This window comes from Dromaius novaehollandiae, chromosome 6 (genome assembly GCF_036370855.1).
Source record: "Dromaius novaehollandiae isolate bDroNov1 chromosome 6, bDroNov1.hap1, whole genome shotgun sequence".
In the NCBI taxonomy this organism is placed as follows: Eukaryota; Metazoa; Chordata; class Aves; order Casuariiformes; family Dromaiidae; genus Dromaius; species Dromaius novaehollandiae.
Genome location: NC_088103.1, coordinates 31,247,924 through 31,262,740, shown reverse-complemented (window position 1 = coordinate 31,262,740; position 14,817 = coordinate 31,247,924). Strand labels below are relative to the sequence as shown.

General features: G+C 36.3%; 1 protein-coding gene and 1 long non-coding RNA gene across 6 annotated transcripts in view; one reads left to right on the top strand and one right to left on the bottom strand.

The window, feature by feature from the left end:
• Positions 1-567: 567 nt before the first annotated feature.
• On the top strand, positions 568-10,039 carry LOC135328724 (uncharacterized). Its single transcript, XR_010389733.1, has 4 exons — positions 568-719; positions 2,189-2,241; positions 9,154-9,362; positions 9,875-10,039. It is a non-coding gene; the product is annotated as an uncharacterized LOC135328724 (long non-coding RNA).
• A 2,604-nt stretch (positions 10,040-12,643) lies between these two features.
• Positions 12,644-14,817, bottom strand: part of LOC112979764 (heparan sulfate glucosamine 3-O-sulfotransferase 1-like) — a 59,553-nt gene continuing 57,379 nt past the window's right edge. For all 5 annotated transcript variants that reach the window (XM_064514070.1, XM_026094187.2, XM_026094183.2 and 2 more), the window contains one exon: positions 12,644-14,510. In XM_064514070.1, the coding sequence (XP_064370140.1) occupies positions 13,462-14,391 (930 nt within the window). In that variant the 5' untranslated portion in view covers positions 14,392-14,510 and the 3' untranslated portion in view covers positions 12,644-13,461. The remainder of the gene's footprint in view (positions 14,511-14,817) is intronic.

Here is a 14,817-nt window from a genome sequence, read left to right as displayed (position 1 = left end):
TTAGAAGCACATTGTAGAAAATAAGTGTAATTGGAAGATAATCCCTCTAATACAGAATATTTCTAAAACTGACAGTATTCTGTTTACACTACTGTATTAAAACAGCACAGATGAATATTAAAGGGAAAAAGTCATCTGAGATGTCTAAAAATAAGAGATGGGTTTCAGTACATTCAATGTAATATATATAAAGCACAAGACAAACAGTTCCCCACTTAATTTTATCTATCTAATGTTTTCCTTACACAGTATGTCAGTTTGTGCTTTACTCTTTAACTCATTCTTTCTTTTCTCTTTTAAAATGAAGATCTATTTAGCATTTGTCTATTTTTCCTAGCATCCAAGTAAATTTGCATCTTAATAGATTTTAACTTTATATGGGAACTATTTTATATTCTCCAGGAATGCTTTTAATGCTGGCTTATACTGTGTCATTTGAAATTTCTCAGTTCAGAGCTCTGTTGAATGCCTGCACTGGCAGTAAATACATGTCTTCTTTTTCTCCCACCCTTCTCAGACCTTCCTAGCAGCTTGATTTTTTTTTTCCTATTACAGAAAGACAAGGATCCATTGCATCTGACAAACTGGGAAGAGAATTTATCTTCTGTTCCATTCCTCTTTGTTAAGGATTGTCAGCAGATCGCACCTAAATACACCACTACAGGGAACAGATTACCTGACCCCTGGAGATGTTTTAGTGTAGCAGAGCCATAGACACGGTATGGCTGTGCTCTGTCTGCACATTTCAGATAGCTGCTTAGGGAATAATACAGTCTTTGACTATGAATTGACTGGTGCCGAATTATACACGTCAAGGATGCTAACAGTGTTGCACACCAATAAAGATTCATTGTCCGCAAAATAAGTTTATTATTATTATTCTATAGCATCCCATAAAGAAATTGTCTCAACCGTACTTGCCTTTTCCTTTTGCTGTAGTGTTGGTAAAATTTTCCCTAGTTAAACATGCATCCAATATAACTGATGCTGAAGGAAGTCGGAGTAAATTAATGGCTGGTCTATAACCCTGGAAGAGAAAACTGCTCCTTCTTCTCTGTAAAAAGATCTGAAACAATCTAGTTTCTCTTCAGTGATTTGGTCCCAATGATTGAGGTATGGAAAAGCTGCAGTAGATGTGAATTGGATGGAGGAGAAATTAGGATCTACTAGCATGCTCTGCTGGTTTCCAAGGAGTAGAAGGAAATCTTGAATAGTAATTCCTTTGCAAAGTGCCACAGTATTTGATTCAGGATAAACTAAAATATTATCATCAAGTTGCCTCCCAGCACTTTGAAAAACACAGTTTCTCTATATAATTTGAATTTTCATTTGTTAATCACAGTTGTTAAATGCAAACTTAGTGTCATTCCCATCCATAACAAACTTACCAACTTTGAGATATAATCTACCAAGAAAATACACTTAAGTTGGCTGTAGGATCAGACATTCATTAAATTATGTAATTTGTACTTCATTCTAATAGGAAGAATGCTTGATTGTATTGAAGTATGACTCTGACTCCAATCTAATTTAACCCCTTTCTTGTACAAACATCTAGAAAAGCTTCATGGCTGAGTAAAAGCAAAATGTAATCTAGCTGTCAAAGAATAATATAGGACAGAGATTGAAAATCTGGCATTTTCTGTTTAAACCTTGTTGCACAAAGCTTTTTAAACAATAGTGCTTCTCATTATAAGAAAGAAGAGGATATAATCAGTACATATTCTCCTGATTATTATCAGCAAAAGAATATATCCCCTAGATTAAAAAAAGTGGGTATACATAGAATTCAAACTAAATGTTACAAACTCTTACCATGAGCCAAACTCGCATTAAATTAGTAGAAGAATTTGGCGTTGGATCATGCCATTTAGTATAAAATTTCTCCAGGACCTGATGAGTAGAGCTTGGCTCCAGTGACTTACAGCTGTTTACTTTATCACCTTTTCTACCTCATGTCCTCTCTGATACCGCAGATCCGATCTCCAACTAATTAGCTAGAGAGAGGAGGTGTGTGATGAATATGTCCCCAACTTTGCCAGCTCCCATGTTTGAAGTACAAGTCTCAAGGCAATTGCTCTTTTTTCCCCCAAAGTTTCAGCTATTGGAAATTTGTGAATATATGAGTACAAGTATCTTGGCTTATTATTTTTTAATTAAAGGAAATGTGTATCTTTTCTGGTTGCAGAGAAAAGCATGGATATATGGCCCTAGAACACTCTGACGGCTTAAAAGCAGAAGGTAAAATCAAACTGAATAGTTTAAAGAAACTTGTGATTTTTCCTTTCAATCTTACGGTTCTTCAGGACTGGCTTATTTTTATAAGCCACCTGGGATGGCAGATGGTGCCAGTATACTTTTCAACCTAGTTATTTTCTTGCCTGTTTTTGCCTGGCATTGTGATTTCACAAGGATCTGGTTTGGTTCCTGTCTCATCTGTAGCCACAATCTGACTTCTCAAGAGTTTGAGAACAAGATGGCCTGGGTTATCATTACAGTGTCTATTTTCAGGTGCAACTAAAGGAGACATGCAATAGTTTTCCATTTACATGACTGAAATACATGATGAAAAGAGAAGAGATTTAGCAAAAACAGAATCCCTGCAGAGTTAGCTTATTCCGATTGGTTCAGGCAGGAGGGCTGAAGAAAGTGGTATTTCCCCAGGCCTTTCGAACTGCGACGAGGTGCTGTTCCTGCAGGCCAGCAGACTGCATGGTCTATGTGCTATAATTAACCAGAGGCTGCAATTGAAGAATTTGAAGCCACTGTTACTTTATTGCAATGAAAATGAGATCAAGCTCTGCTTGAATTCCCTGTTGATAATCACCGTGCATATCTCTGTGAAATGGCAGTCAGGTTAAAGTAATATATGCTGTACATTGGGCAACCTGCATAAATGATCTGTTGCCTGCAGCTGGTTCCCTGTGCAGTTGTGTGCGATTGTTGCATGGAGAGATTAGCAGAGGGGAGTCTGGCTCTTCACAGGGTTTTGCTCTCAGTCTCAGCTGCCTGGTAGCCCAAAGATCAGGTTTAAGATTTTTCATGTTAATATTTAAAGTCCCAAGAGGGTTGCCTCCCAGGTGTATTTTTGAGCTTCTGATGCCTTGTATTTCATCTCAGTCTTGTCGGTTAGAAGGGGAGAGAGCTTTTGGGCCTGAGGGCTTACTGCAGAGGAATAAGCTGAGATTGTACAGTATCTTTTCCTCTGGAGTGCTGGGTGTGTGGAATGCTTTCCTTCCAGAGCTCAGACATGTCACATATTTAGCAAATTTTAAAATATACTTCATGGCTACAACCAGAAAGCTTTGTGCAACAGCAGTTTTAGTTATTATTCCACTGTTGGTAGATGTGTTTTAGTGTAGGAGACTAAGCAAGAAAGACTTCTGAGATGATCTAATTTGTATTAAAGAGTCATCACCCTTTGCCTTGGACATGGCTAATGAAAAATTCTTTATCTGACTTTTCAGCCTACTTCCCAGGGCTTTTGAAGATCTTGGAGAGGCCATTATGCCTGCTTATTGCTTATTTTAAATCATGATATTAAATGCTTCAGACAAATGAGATTTATCTGCTCTTTTCTTGTAAAACATGCAAAGGGCAAGCCACTAAATACGCTGAGACTCCTTCTCTAAAGGTATCTTTATAGCTCTAGCTGCATTTCATCTGCATGTCATCACTGCAAGAGGAGTAACGCTGCATTCATCCTCACATACGGTGAGATTCTGGCAGGTTTATTTACTTTGAGTAGGACATAGCTGTATCTGAGGTCCCACTGAAGACACAGGTAGTGCGCATAAAATACCAGAGTCTTACATATCCAAGCCAGTGGTTCGGACCTGCAATCTAAGCTCGAGTGCAATGTCTCTGATAGTAGCGGGAGTTTTGTCTGATCAAAGGCTGACTGACTGTTGTCGGTCTCCATTTATTTACTTTTATCGTTCTATTAATAAGGTACTGTGAATGCTAACACATTTACTCAGAATTTTCATTGTTTTTACTTTTCACAATATATTGTATGTACAGATTGTTTAGATATATCCATATAAAAAATTATCCAACAGTACTATGTTTTACATCAATTAAGTAAAATTTGGCAGTTGTTCTTGCTAAACCTATTATCAATTACAAAAGTACTACTATGCTGTCATTCCTTGATATTTGATACTAAAAAAAAATCTAAGTGATCATCAGTAAACAACAAAGGCATCAGTGAACATAACATTAAAGCAGCAGCATTAAAAAAACACCTTTTGATAGTTCAGATTAAATGCTTTCTAAAGTTAAATAAAATAACTAGTTAAAATAATTCCTTTTTGTGACTGTTAGTGTTGAAAATACTGTATTTATATGTATTTTATGAACTGGTAGCTTGGTCAGCGTTGAAGGCATGTTGGAAAGTGTTAGAATATATTCTGTCATTTGGCTCAGCTTTAGGCAATTATATATGTAAACATAATTACTATGGGATTCTTTTTTTAAAAGGATTGGTCTCAAGTTTGTGATGAATGAATCTGCAGCGTGTTTTCCTGCCATCTTTTTGAATTGAATTAATCCAATATTAATTTATTTTAGATGTGCCAGAAGGATCATCCTATTACTAATAAGTTGAAACAGACAGCAGGAACTGCAGGTCCCTCCCTAGCACTGCCAGAATGCATCTCTGTGTGTATCCAGCAAGCTGGGTGATACATTGACAGAATGAGGCCAGCAATGCAAATAAAGGAACTTTTTTCCCCCTCTCTCCTTGCAGTAAATATACTCATTTATATATAAAGTTAGAGAATGTAGTTTACTGCTTACTAATATTTTTATAGAAAAATCAAGCTGAGATAGAAGTAGTTTCTAAATTATCATTACTATAAAATGCTTAATTTGTGTATTAAGTGATTGAGTGTTTGTGTTTCAGAAAGTATAGTTATTTTATTTGGCTCATCAGCCATCAGTGTACTGAACTAACATTCTCTACATGTATATATATTTGGGACTACATCCTCAGCTACAAATTAGTTTAGTTTTACTGCAGTCACTGTAGCTGACTGAAATCAGTGCCACTTTATGTTAGTTGAGGTTATGTGAGTTGACTCTATGCTTTTGTTAAAATAGACCTTTTTTTTTAGTTGAAGATGATTATTTTTCCTGTCCTCCAAAACATGTCCTCGACTTATGTGTGTTAGGAATGGCTATTTTGTTTTTGTCTTAATTGCTTGCAAGTTTGTAGTCTGATTCCCTGAGATACTAACACCACACAGAGACAAAATATGTTTATTTTTGAAAGCTGTAGGAGAGGTATATGTTTCAGTTTTTACTTTTCTCAGATGAGGAAGGCTCAATTTAAGGTCATAATAATTTATTCCATGAATGAGAAAAGCCAGATTTCCTTAACAAATAAAAAACCACAGATAAGAATTTATAGAAGTAGAAGAAAATCAAAGATAGTAGGTGGCTGATAGTGAAGATATGCCTATGTAAAATAAGTATCTTGAGCTTTAGTGTTAAAAAGTGGGGTAACATAATCCTGTTCCCTTTGATCATAATACACTGGTAATCAGGACAGGGAGTCCTACAAGCAGGTACAACTGAGCCCAATGCTTATTTGATAAAAAGAACTCATGTGCAAAGGACCTTAACAAGATAAAATGTGCTTCTGCATTTTCTGGCTTATTATAGCTAGTAGATACAGAAAGCTGGATTAGTGTATTTTATCCGTATTTTTCTGAGTGGCTGTAGTTTTGACTGTCTAGACTAATTACCATCTGTGACAACTGGGGCTTTGGACAAAAGTAACAGAGGACCAAATGCCTGAAGAAATGAAATAAAATGAGGCTTCCAAGGCTAGTTTGCTGTTACTGATGGAATACGTATGGCAATTTGGCAAAAATCTGTACTGCAGGTAATTCAAGGGGACAAAAGGCATCTAACCACTCATTTCTGTGCCTAAGAAGTGGAGAAAGACTCTCTCAGATTGGCACTGGAATCCTGATTTTCCAGAAGGGGGAAATGACTCTTCCCCAAAAGCACTTGCAAGCACTCATTTGGATGGCTGAAGTAGCTCCGATCTCTCTCTATGAAGTGGAGCACGCAATACTCACTGTGATTCAGCAGGTACCCATTTTGTGTGCCCACAATTTTATTTCAGATGCCTTTCTTTCTGCTCAGCAAAGAAATGTAAGACTAAGCCATCACCCTACCTTATCTTTGTATTTTTAATGCAAGTGATTAAGATTGTAAACCCTGCCCATATTACCTTAACTTGAGTGGGTAAAAAGAAAGGCAGTATTTGCTATGAAAAGGTTTCCTTTCAAGAAGGAGAGAGGAGGATGTAGGACAAGGTATAACAGAACTAAAGTTTTCTAAATTTATTGAAAATATGATTTTTGAATAGTAATGTCTCATTTAAGACACTGAAAAACAACATATTTGTAACTGTTCAGATGCATTTCAAAATTTGAAGTTTGCTTTTAAAAATATATAGCAGACTTTTTTTCCTAAATTAAAGGAAATGAAAACACACTGAAAGCTTATTTTTTGAAAGTGTGAAAGGCAGTTGATCCCTGTTCCGCTCTGCTTGCTGAACATAAACAGGCCCTAAGTATATATGACCCATTAGTCATTTTTTTCCAGAGAATCTGGTCATCTTTTTTTTTAATTCATTCTGCCATATGAACACTTGACAAAAAACTTCAACCACATAAACATGAGCTGTCTGGCAAACATGTAATGGATGCAGCTTGCTTTGAATCTGAGAACACAATACCCATTATCTGCAAAGTAAAAATATTAAGAGCAATATCTCACAGAGGCTGCCTAAAGCTTGGCCTGAACAGATTTTGGTTTATTAATACAACAAATAATGAAGTACAGATGGTTCACAGCTGAACAGTTACCCACGGTTCAGGATGCCCTCAACAAGAGCACTTCATTGCACAGTTGTGGATTCTGCTTGTTTTTGTTTTAGAATCAGTGTATTTTGCAAGCTGTGTGTGTGCATGCGTGTGTAACTGCAGCATATGTTTATGAGCCTTTAGTCTTTCTTCACTCAAGGCAGCAGTGTACCCCCTGCAGTTTACAGTGATCCATCTCTGTCACTTGTCTTGAGTTGTAGATTTGTATCTCAGCAGAGTACGGAAGTGGTTTCTTCACTTTGCTCAAGACAGTTGCACAGCATTTTTCTAGATTGACAGTCGTTGTCAAATCAGTATCAAAACTGCTGCAGCTAGTGCTGTTAATTTTCCAGAAAGAATTAAAACGCCCACCAACATTGAGCATGGAGAATTGCTACTTCCCTCGAACGGTTCAGCGATCTGCCTTAGTGCTATAGCATTTAGCCCAAGACAGACAGATAATACTAAGCCTGTCCTACAGTATTGTTCTATTCTCTACTAAGATGAAACCAGAGTGTTTTGCAAATGTATATTTACATTTGCGCCTAATAGCCTAATGATCAGAAGATTAATTCAGGGAGGTAGGATACCTAGATGAAATCCCTGGAGTGACGTTGCGTCGTCCCATGCACTGCCCTGTCAGGCCAATCATAACTTGCATTTGGAGCTATGCCATATTGCGTGAGCAAATATTTACCAGAGGAAGGACATCAGCTCAGGGCTTATGACAGTCTAGTTGCCCCTACCTTATATTTTTCCTGTTGAAAGTTTGGCTGATATGTTTCTAACAGAAAGTTTATGATGGATCAAAAATTCACACCAAAAGCTTTGAAAAAAAAGAAAATAGTTAAAGGGGCAATGGGAATGCATTCTTACTTATTTGTTGTTCCCATTTACTATTGCCATTTGATTTAAATCTGTCAGTCAGTGCTTTAGAGCAACACTGTTGGAATTTAGAGTAATGTTCTCTTGAATAAGAAAATTATAACATGGTTATATTATCTAATGGGGAGAGAGAGCAAAGAGACAAATACTGTTTTGTAAACTGTTATCAGTGCCTACAGGAAAATGTCCTTCATGAGGAACCATAACAAATAGAAGTAATACTGTAATTTTTGGTATGATAATTCCCTGCTTTTATTGCATTATGACTTGAACCACCTTTTTACTTCAGAGAAAACAATACAAAACTAAAGAAATATCCAATTTCTCTATACCACTGTTTATATTACGATGTTTTTCTTCAAATAGTTACTATGAGGTTTTTGTAGTGGAACTAAAAGAGCAGACAACATAAAAGTATAAGGCTTTTTTACATCAAAATACAGACTTCATAGTACCTGTTACATGTGTTACTGTATGAGATACTGTACATTTTACACCACACAAGATACATTTTACCAGGAAAGTATGATCTTTTTGGGTGTGTGTATTTTTACTCTGTTGTATTTTCCCTAACTAGCATATTTGACTTTGATTAAGTACTTATATGAAATTTACGCTTTGCAATCCAATTAGTATCTTGGCATCCATTAATTTTGCAGGAATTCTGGTAAGCTTATGTCCCTGTTCATTAACCTTAAAGAAATGACAACTCCTTTATAATCACAGACTGATGCTACAGAGTCTTTTTATTCATTGTTGGTTCTAACTTTACAATTTGTTTTATAAAATAGCAGAACAATTTAGTGAGTCCCATTAAAGCCTGAAATATCAAAATGCAAACTATTTGGCCGATAACTAAATATTGGTCGTTAACAGCTGGTAATGATTAATATACTAGGCAAATTATTATTATTATTATTCTGATGTGTCTACGCATTTCCATGATAAAATTCGGACTCCTGAAGGAACTGAATACAGAGAAGAATAATCTCAAGGACTATAAATCTTTCCCTAAATAATTTAAATGTTTACTTTTCTGCAAGCAAATGTTTTAAGTATTGTTATTGTGCAACTCCTATTTTAAATCTAGGTATCTAAATCTTTTTGTTTTTTTTTTTTAAACTGTGCTCAAGGAAAAGCCAAGTAATAAACAAGAATTTGGGTTTTGACCATGATAAGGGTTATGACAATATTCAAATTTTTATTCCACTGATGAAAGAAGTCTGATTTGACAGAGGCAATAAGCAGTTAAGCTTGTGGCAAGCAACCTAAATTTTTATATTTCTTTTTGATGTGTTCCAGAAATGTGTGTGGAGACTGAAAACTCTGTATGCGGATCCTCATTCCTACAGCAGTTAATCTAATCTTTCTGCAATATGTTTTATAGGATTCTCTGTTGGCTTTGTATCAAAAGGCTACTGAAGGAATTGCTGTTGTGTAGCTGCATATAATGATGTGTATTAAGTGTATGCCCTCTGCAAAGTTCTCTACAATACTGCCTATGGATGGTCCAAAAATGTTCCTGCTTGAAGAGGTACCCTTGCATTTCGAAAGTGCAGCTCTATCAAGGCTACACTGTGAAAGAGAAGACTGGAAGTAAGCGCAGGGCCCTTGAGCAGCTTGCTACGGTGCTATTATATTAAAATATATATATATATCCCTGATAAAATAATGGGGGGGTGGAGCGCGTGCAAGAGAGGAACCTCTGTTTTCTTTCAACTAAGTAAGTAGTGGGAGTTTTGCTGGGAAAAAAAGAATCTAGCTCCTGAATTTCCCACTGATTTTTATTTATGGAATACATATAATATATATAGCCTGTATAAAAACACAGTAATATTAGACTCATCTAGGTATTAAGGGTGGGTATGCTCCTCACTGTGGCAAAGGCTGAAGTGATCCAGTTATGCTTGCTATTGCTTGCTGCTGATAGTTCTCAGTAGTATTTGACTAAAGCAACTAGAACTATGTCATTTTAACTGAAAAAAGGAATGGAACAGTATTTAAAGTGAAAGCTTAACATTTGTGGAATGCAGAACAATGTCAAAGAGTTGCTCAAATCATCATAAACTGCGCAGTGCTCTTACCTCTGTCTCTGTATTCTGTTGCAGATGCTCCCAGCAGCCTTTCAAACAACTGCATGCTTGTTTCTGCAAAACTTCCTGTGAGTATCAGGTATGGGAAGAAAGTCCCTTGATGACCATGTAAGTGAAGCAGATTAGTTTTTGGTTTGCTATAAACTATGGAAACTCCTAAGCGGTATTTGCATATCTATGAACTGCCTTGTTACTAACTTCTTCAGACTGATGGCGTGCCTTCAGTTCTGTGCAAAATTCAACCAGTTTTGAATTCTGTACACCAAAAATTGAGTACTTCTTATGGAGAAAATTTCAGCTTTTTATTAGAAGAGGGTGGTCCAGTGGATCTTCTAAGTGGCTCTGATCGTCCTCCTGGGAGGAACAGAGGAAGAGGGTTATGTATTGAGGAGACTAAGAATGGAGCAGGTCAGGCCTACATGAATTATTTTTTTCACACCACAAAATTGGAAATTATGACTGGAACCATTTGAAATGCTATAGTCTGTTACATTTACTGAATTCTACCATGGGGAGGATAAATTGTACCTTTGCAGATGGTTTACCAAAACAAAACTTCAGAGGAGAGTTCTGATTTATGTAAAAACAAAACAATCCCTCACCCAAATTAGGTTGTGTGTATATTATATTTCTTCTGGTATTGGTAAACTCTAAAAGGGTCACTGAATTCATTCCCTCAATTGTTTCCTTCCCAGAAATGCTGAGCAGGAACGAAGACTGCTGACAAATCAGGTAGATATAGGCATCGTTAATCCATACAGATCAGCACTCCTTGAAATGTGAACAGAGAAAGAGAGACCTGTGTTTTCAAAGATGCGTACGGTTTCTGCCAATTGGTGTTCCTGCATTCTACTCACTTAAAGATTAGCTGTAAACTTCAGAGGAAAAAGAGAACGACTTGATGCCTGCAAGCATAAATATAGAAAGACATTAGATTTTGTTTTGGAAGCCTATGAAATTGATTTGATATATAGACCTGTGAAGTCTTCAATTATTGGAAACTACCTGAAGCCTTTGTTGAAATTGTTTTGAAATTAGCTTCCTCACTAAAATATATATTCTTATTCAACACTATTAAATGGAATGATGACTGAAAAGCAGCAGCATGTGAAGAATATGGAAGTTTTGGAATGCATAAGAAACAGAAAACAGTACTGATGGAAAAACTGTAATCTATTATATAAACTACTGGTTTACTGCTATCTGCAATACTGTATTATTGAAATTACTTTAGTGGACTTGAATGAGTTATTCCTCACCGAGGTTGCACTGGACAGAAAGAATAGACTGTGTAAGACATTATAGGAAGTCTGGATTTGGGGCTTCTGCTGCCAGATAAAAATGCTGTGGCTGCAACACACAAGGTGCTGGTCCAATATAAAAACCTGATTCTGATTTCAGGATTTTTGCTGGGTTAACTTTCTATTTGACAAATGACAAAGAAGGTACTGTTGGACCACACAACTGTAATTATTACGGTTCACCTATCCGCTGTCCTTTTACAGATGGTACAAGACTAGTAGGAACATCATCATATTCTTTGGCTAATTTGAAAGAAATGCATTCATATTTCCACACCTGATCCAGATGAAATTTGTACTTCTGAGTATTGCATAGATCTGATCAACACTAATGATTAAGAAACCACAACTGCACAAAAGGTAGAGGAACTAAATGATTTTGCCCACCTGCAGAAATCACAGATGTACTAAATAATCATACTGCAGAAAGATAATTTCAGAGGTTAATTATATGCTAATGATAATTTTCATAGATATGCACACACAAGGTAGCAGAAGAAATAAGGAACAAGATTTATTATATTAACACTTTACATTTATTGAGGGAGTATTTAATGAAGGTTATTTCTGTGTAATCTAGCTGGCTTTGATTCTGTCCAGCTTCAGTGGAAGAAGACTGCTAGCTGCCTACAATCTAAGCAGTCCCCCCATGAAGTGATTAGAAGCCTGAAAATTAGCACTACAATACGCACCTTCTAGCCCATGAGGTGGAAGACCAAACCCCATGTTAGGACCATTGACTCCTGTGGGCTGCACAGTGGTGTAGGCAGAAGAACACAGAGATTTGGGATCCTCGGCAGGATTAGGTGGTGTGAGATGCTGAGAAACTCAGAGTGGGCTCTCACAGCCTCTGCTCTGCAGTGTCCGGAGAAGCTTACAGAGGAGTGCACCTACTGAAAACTTCTGTGGGGCACAGCAGTGTTTCTGGATTGCAAGGTTTCAAATAAACATAAGCTAGCAGAGGTTTCACTGTATTTCTATTTGGCAGCACACTCTCAACATTTCGCGTTGATTTTCTTCTTTGGTATTGATATATAATGAAATGGTTGTTACATGAAAAAAAAGAGCAGACCAGCACAATATTGTCAAACAAAAGATATTAAAAACAAAAAATTCCTAATGCATTAATACAAATGGACATGATTTTTTATATGATCTATGTCATACCTTGTATCTTCAAAACTGTTGTGTCTGAGATACACAATATAACAAGGAGTTACTTTTAACTCTGAGTATATCCCATGATCTGCATGAGAAATTACAAAGAAATAAATTATCCCATGCTCTAGAGGGCAGGCAAATAACTTTTCTTTTTTCTTTCAGAAAACAATGTGCCAAAATAGATATGTAATCTAAAGCCAGGAGACAAATAGAACAATTAGTCACAGAACACAAACATGATTAATATGGTAGTACTGATGAAGAAATGTCTTTTTCATTCAAGAGAAAGTGACACAACTTATATAATCAAACATTTGTACAGTTTCTGATATTAATAAATTTTTTGCATTCACAAATTTATTTTTTAGTATACAGAGTAACAGTGTAAATTGAGGTTGCCTGGGATCTTAATTTCTTTACATTCAGAACTCTCACTTAAAGCTTCTTCAAACTGTTCATATTCTTACTCAGTTTGGAGGGGGTTTTTTTGCAAACACAAGCTCTTAAGAGTGTGACTTAATACTAATGACATACACTCAGGGAGCTTCTAGTTCACCTATTCAAAAATCATAGGTGAAATAAATTCCTTTTACTATTACTTTATTAAGAACTTTGACTTATTGACAAATTAGGAATTATTCAATGGAGCCACTGAGTATGCCCCTGTTTGAATATACGTATTTAACTTATTATATGAAAAATTCTAGAAATCAATGCCACTATCATGGTGTCTGATATAAAAAAATACTAACAACAAAAAATACAGAACAGTCAGAATAATACCCTTTCAAATATTTACACTTTTTACACTATTGGAAGCAGTCATTTTTTCCAAAAACAGCTCAAAGCTTGTAACAGTTCTGAACTAAATCCACTGAAGTTAATGCATTTGCAAGAAGGGAAAAAAAAAATCAGAATATTATCCACAGTAATCATACAAATACATCAAACTTATTTTTTCCTATATAAAGGGTGTCATTATAATGAGTTAATACATATGCTATTCCAAAAGAACAGTTTTGTCTGCTTCCCTGTTACCAGTTTGTTAAGCTCTCATAATATGATGCTCTATGGTTTACAAAGATGTGTTTGAAAGAGTTTATCTCAGGCCCTTTTCCAGAAACACTGATCCCAAATTCATTAATGCCAGTCAAAAGAATGATTAACCATTCTGTAAAATTTTGCATTGTGCCCTCTGAAGTAAGAATAAAGTTGCTCTAAAACAGTATTGTTGACAACAGGATGGGGGCGCCCTTTGGATTCGTGTAAACACCTCTCTCTTCCATCGCTTCTAATGCAGTAGAATCCCTTGGTTTGGTTAAAATAAAAATTAGAAGACATAATTCGGGAAGGAAGATTGAGAAATTTTTCTACTTTCTGTAATTCAGGAAGAGGGTCCTTGATTAAAGTATTACCATCCACTATGTGAATCTGATCCAAACTGAAATGCTTGAGCCACTTTTCCATATGAACATCATATAGACTTCTCTGAATAGCTTTGTATTTGGTATTAAGTGCTCCATTCTTAATAACAATATCTTCAAAAAGCTGAACAGGCTTGTGGCTTTCTACTCTGTTGTAATATACTTGGGTATAGTCAGATATAACTCTCTCTGTGGGATCTCTTAGAATGAGCAGCAGTTTAATAGAGCTGTTCATGTCATGAATTCTTTCTGGAGCCTGTGGCGATGTAAAATAGCCTGGTGTTTTCTCAATTGTAATTTGATTTCCATAAGAAAATGGCATCAGGCTCCTATACCAGTCTATTCCTTTCACATAATTTTCATCCCAGTCAAAGAAGTGGACTTCTGTAGCTGCTACCACAATGTTAGGATGAATATCCAACATTTCCAGCAAAGCCCTCGTCCCTCCTTTACGAACTCCTATTATGATTGTTTGAGGTATTCGTCGGCTTGTGCCAGGAGGTCTCACCTGTGCCGAATAGTGTTCACTTTTATTGCTGAATAATCCTACTTGGGACTTCAGTGTTTCCAGCAGTGCCCCATTCTCAACTGGAGCACCCTGAGTACGAGTCAGCAGAAGATAAGCTGACACCAGTAGGAAGGCCATGTGGAGAGGAATAATTAGTTCAAGATAATGTTAGGCTTGACTAATGAAACAATAGGTAAGTCTCCTCTTGGGTTGGTTGGCAGAACTGGTGGTGAACACACAGCAAGTTTCTGAAACATCTAAAAAAAAGAAAGACAAATCAGTTATTTCTAAACCCATCACAAATTGGCAGTTGACATTCAACTTGTAATCACACCATAGAAAAATTATACCATAGGTAATTGTTTTTACTGACTTTATTTCAGGAGGACAACAACAACCAGTAGACTTGCAGGACTTAACATTACATAAACATTCATAATCAGCTGAAATCTGGGCTGCTTAGTCACATAATGACAGTTTCAGGCATAATCTGTCATCGATACAATCTGTCTTATTCCATTTCTGATGGCCCGAAAAAGTGTGTGTTTGTGTCCTGTAACATAT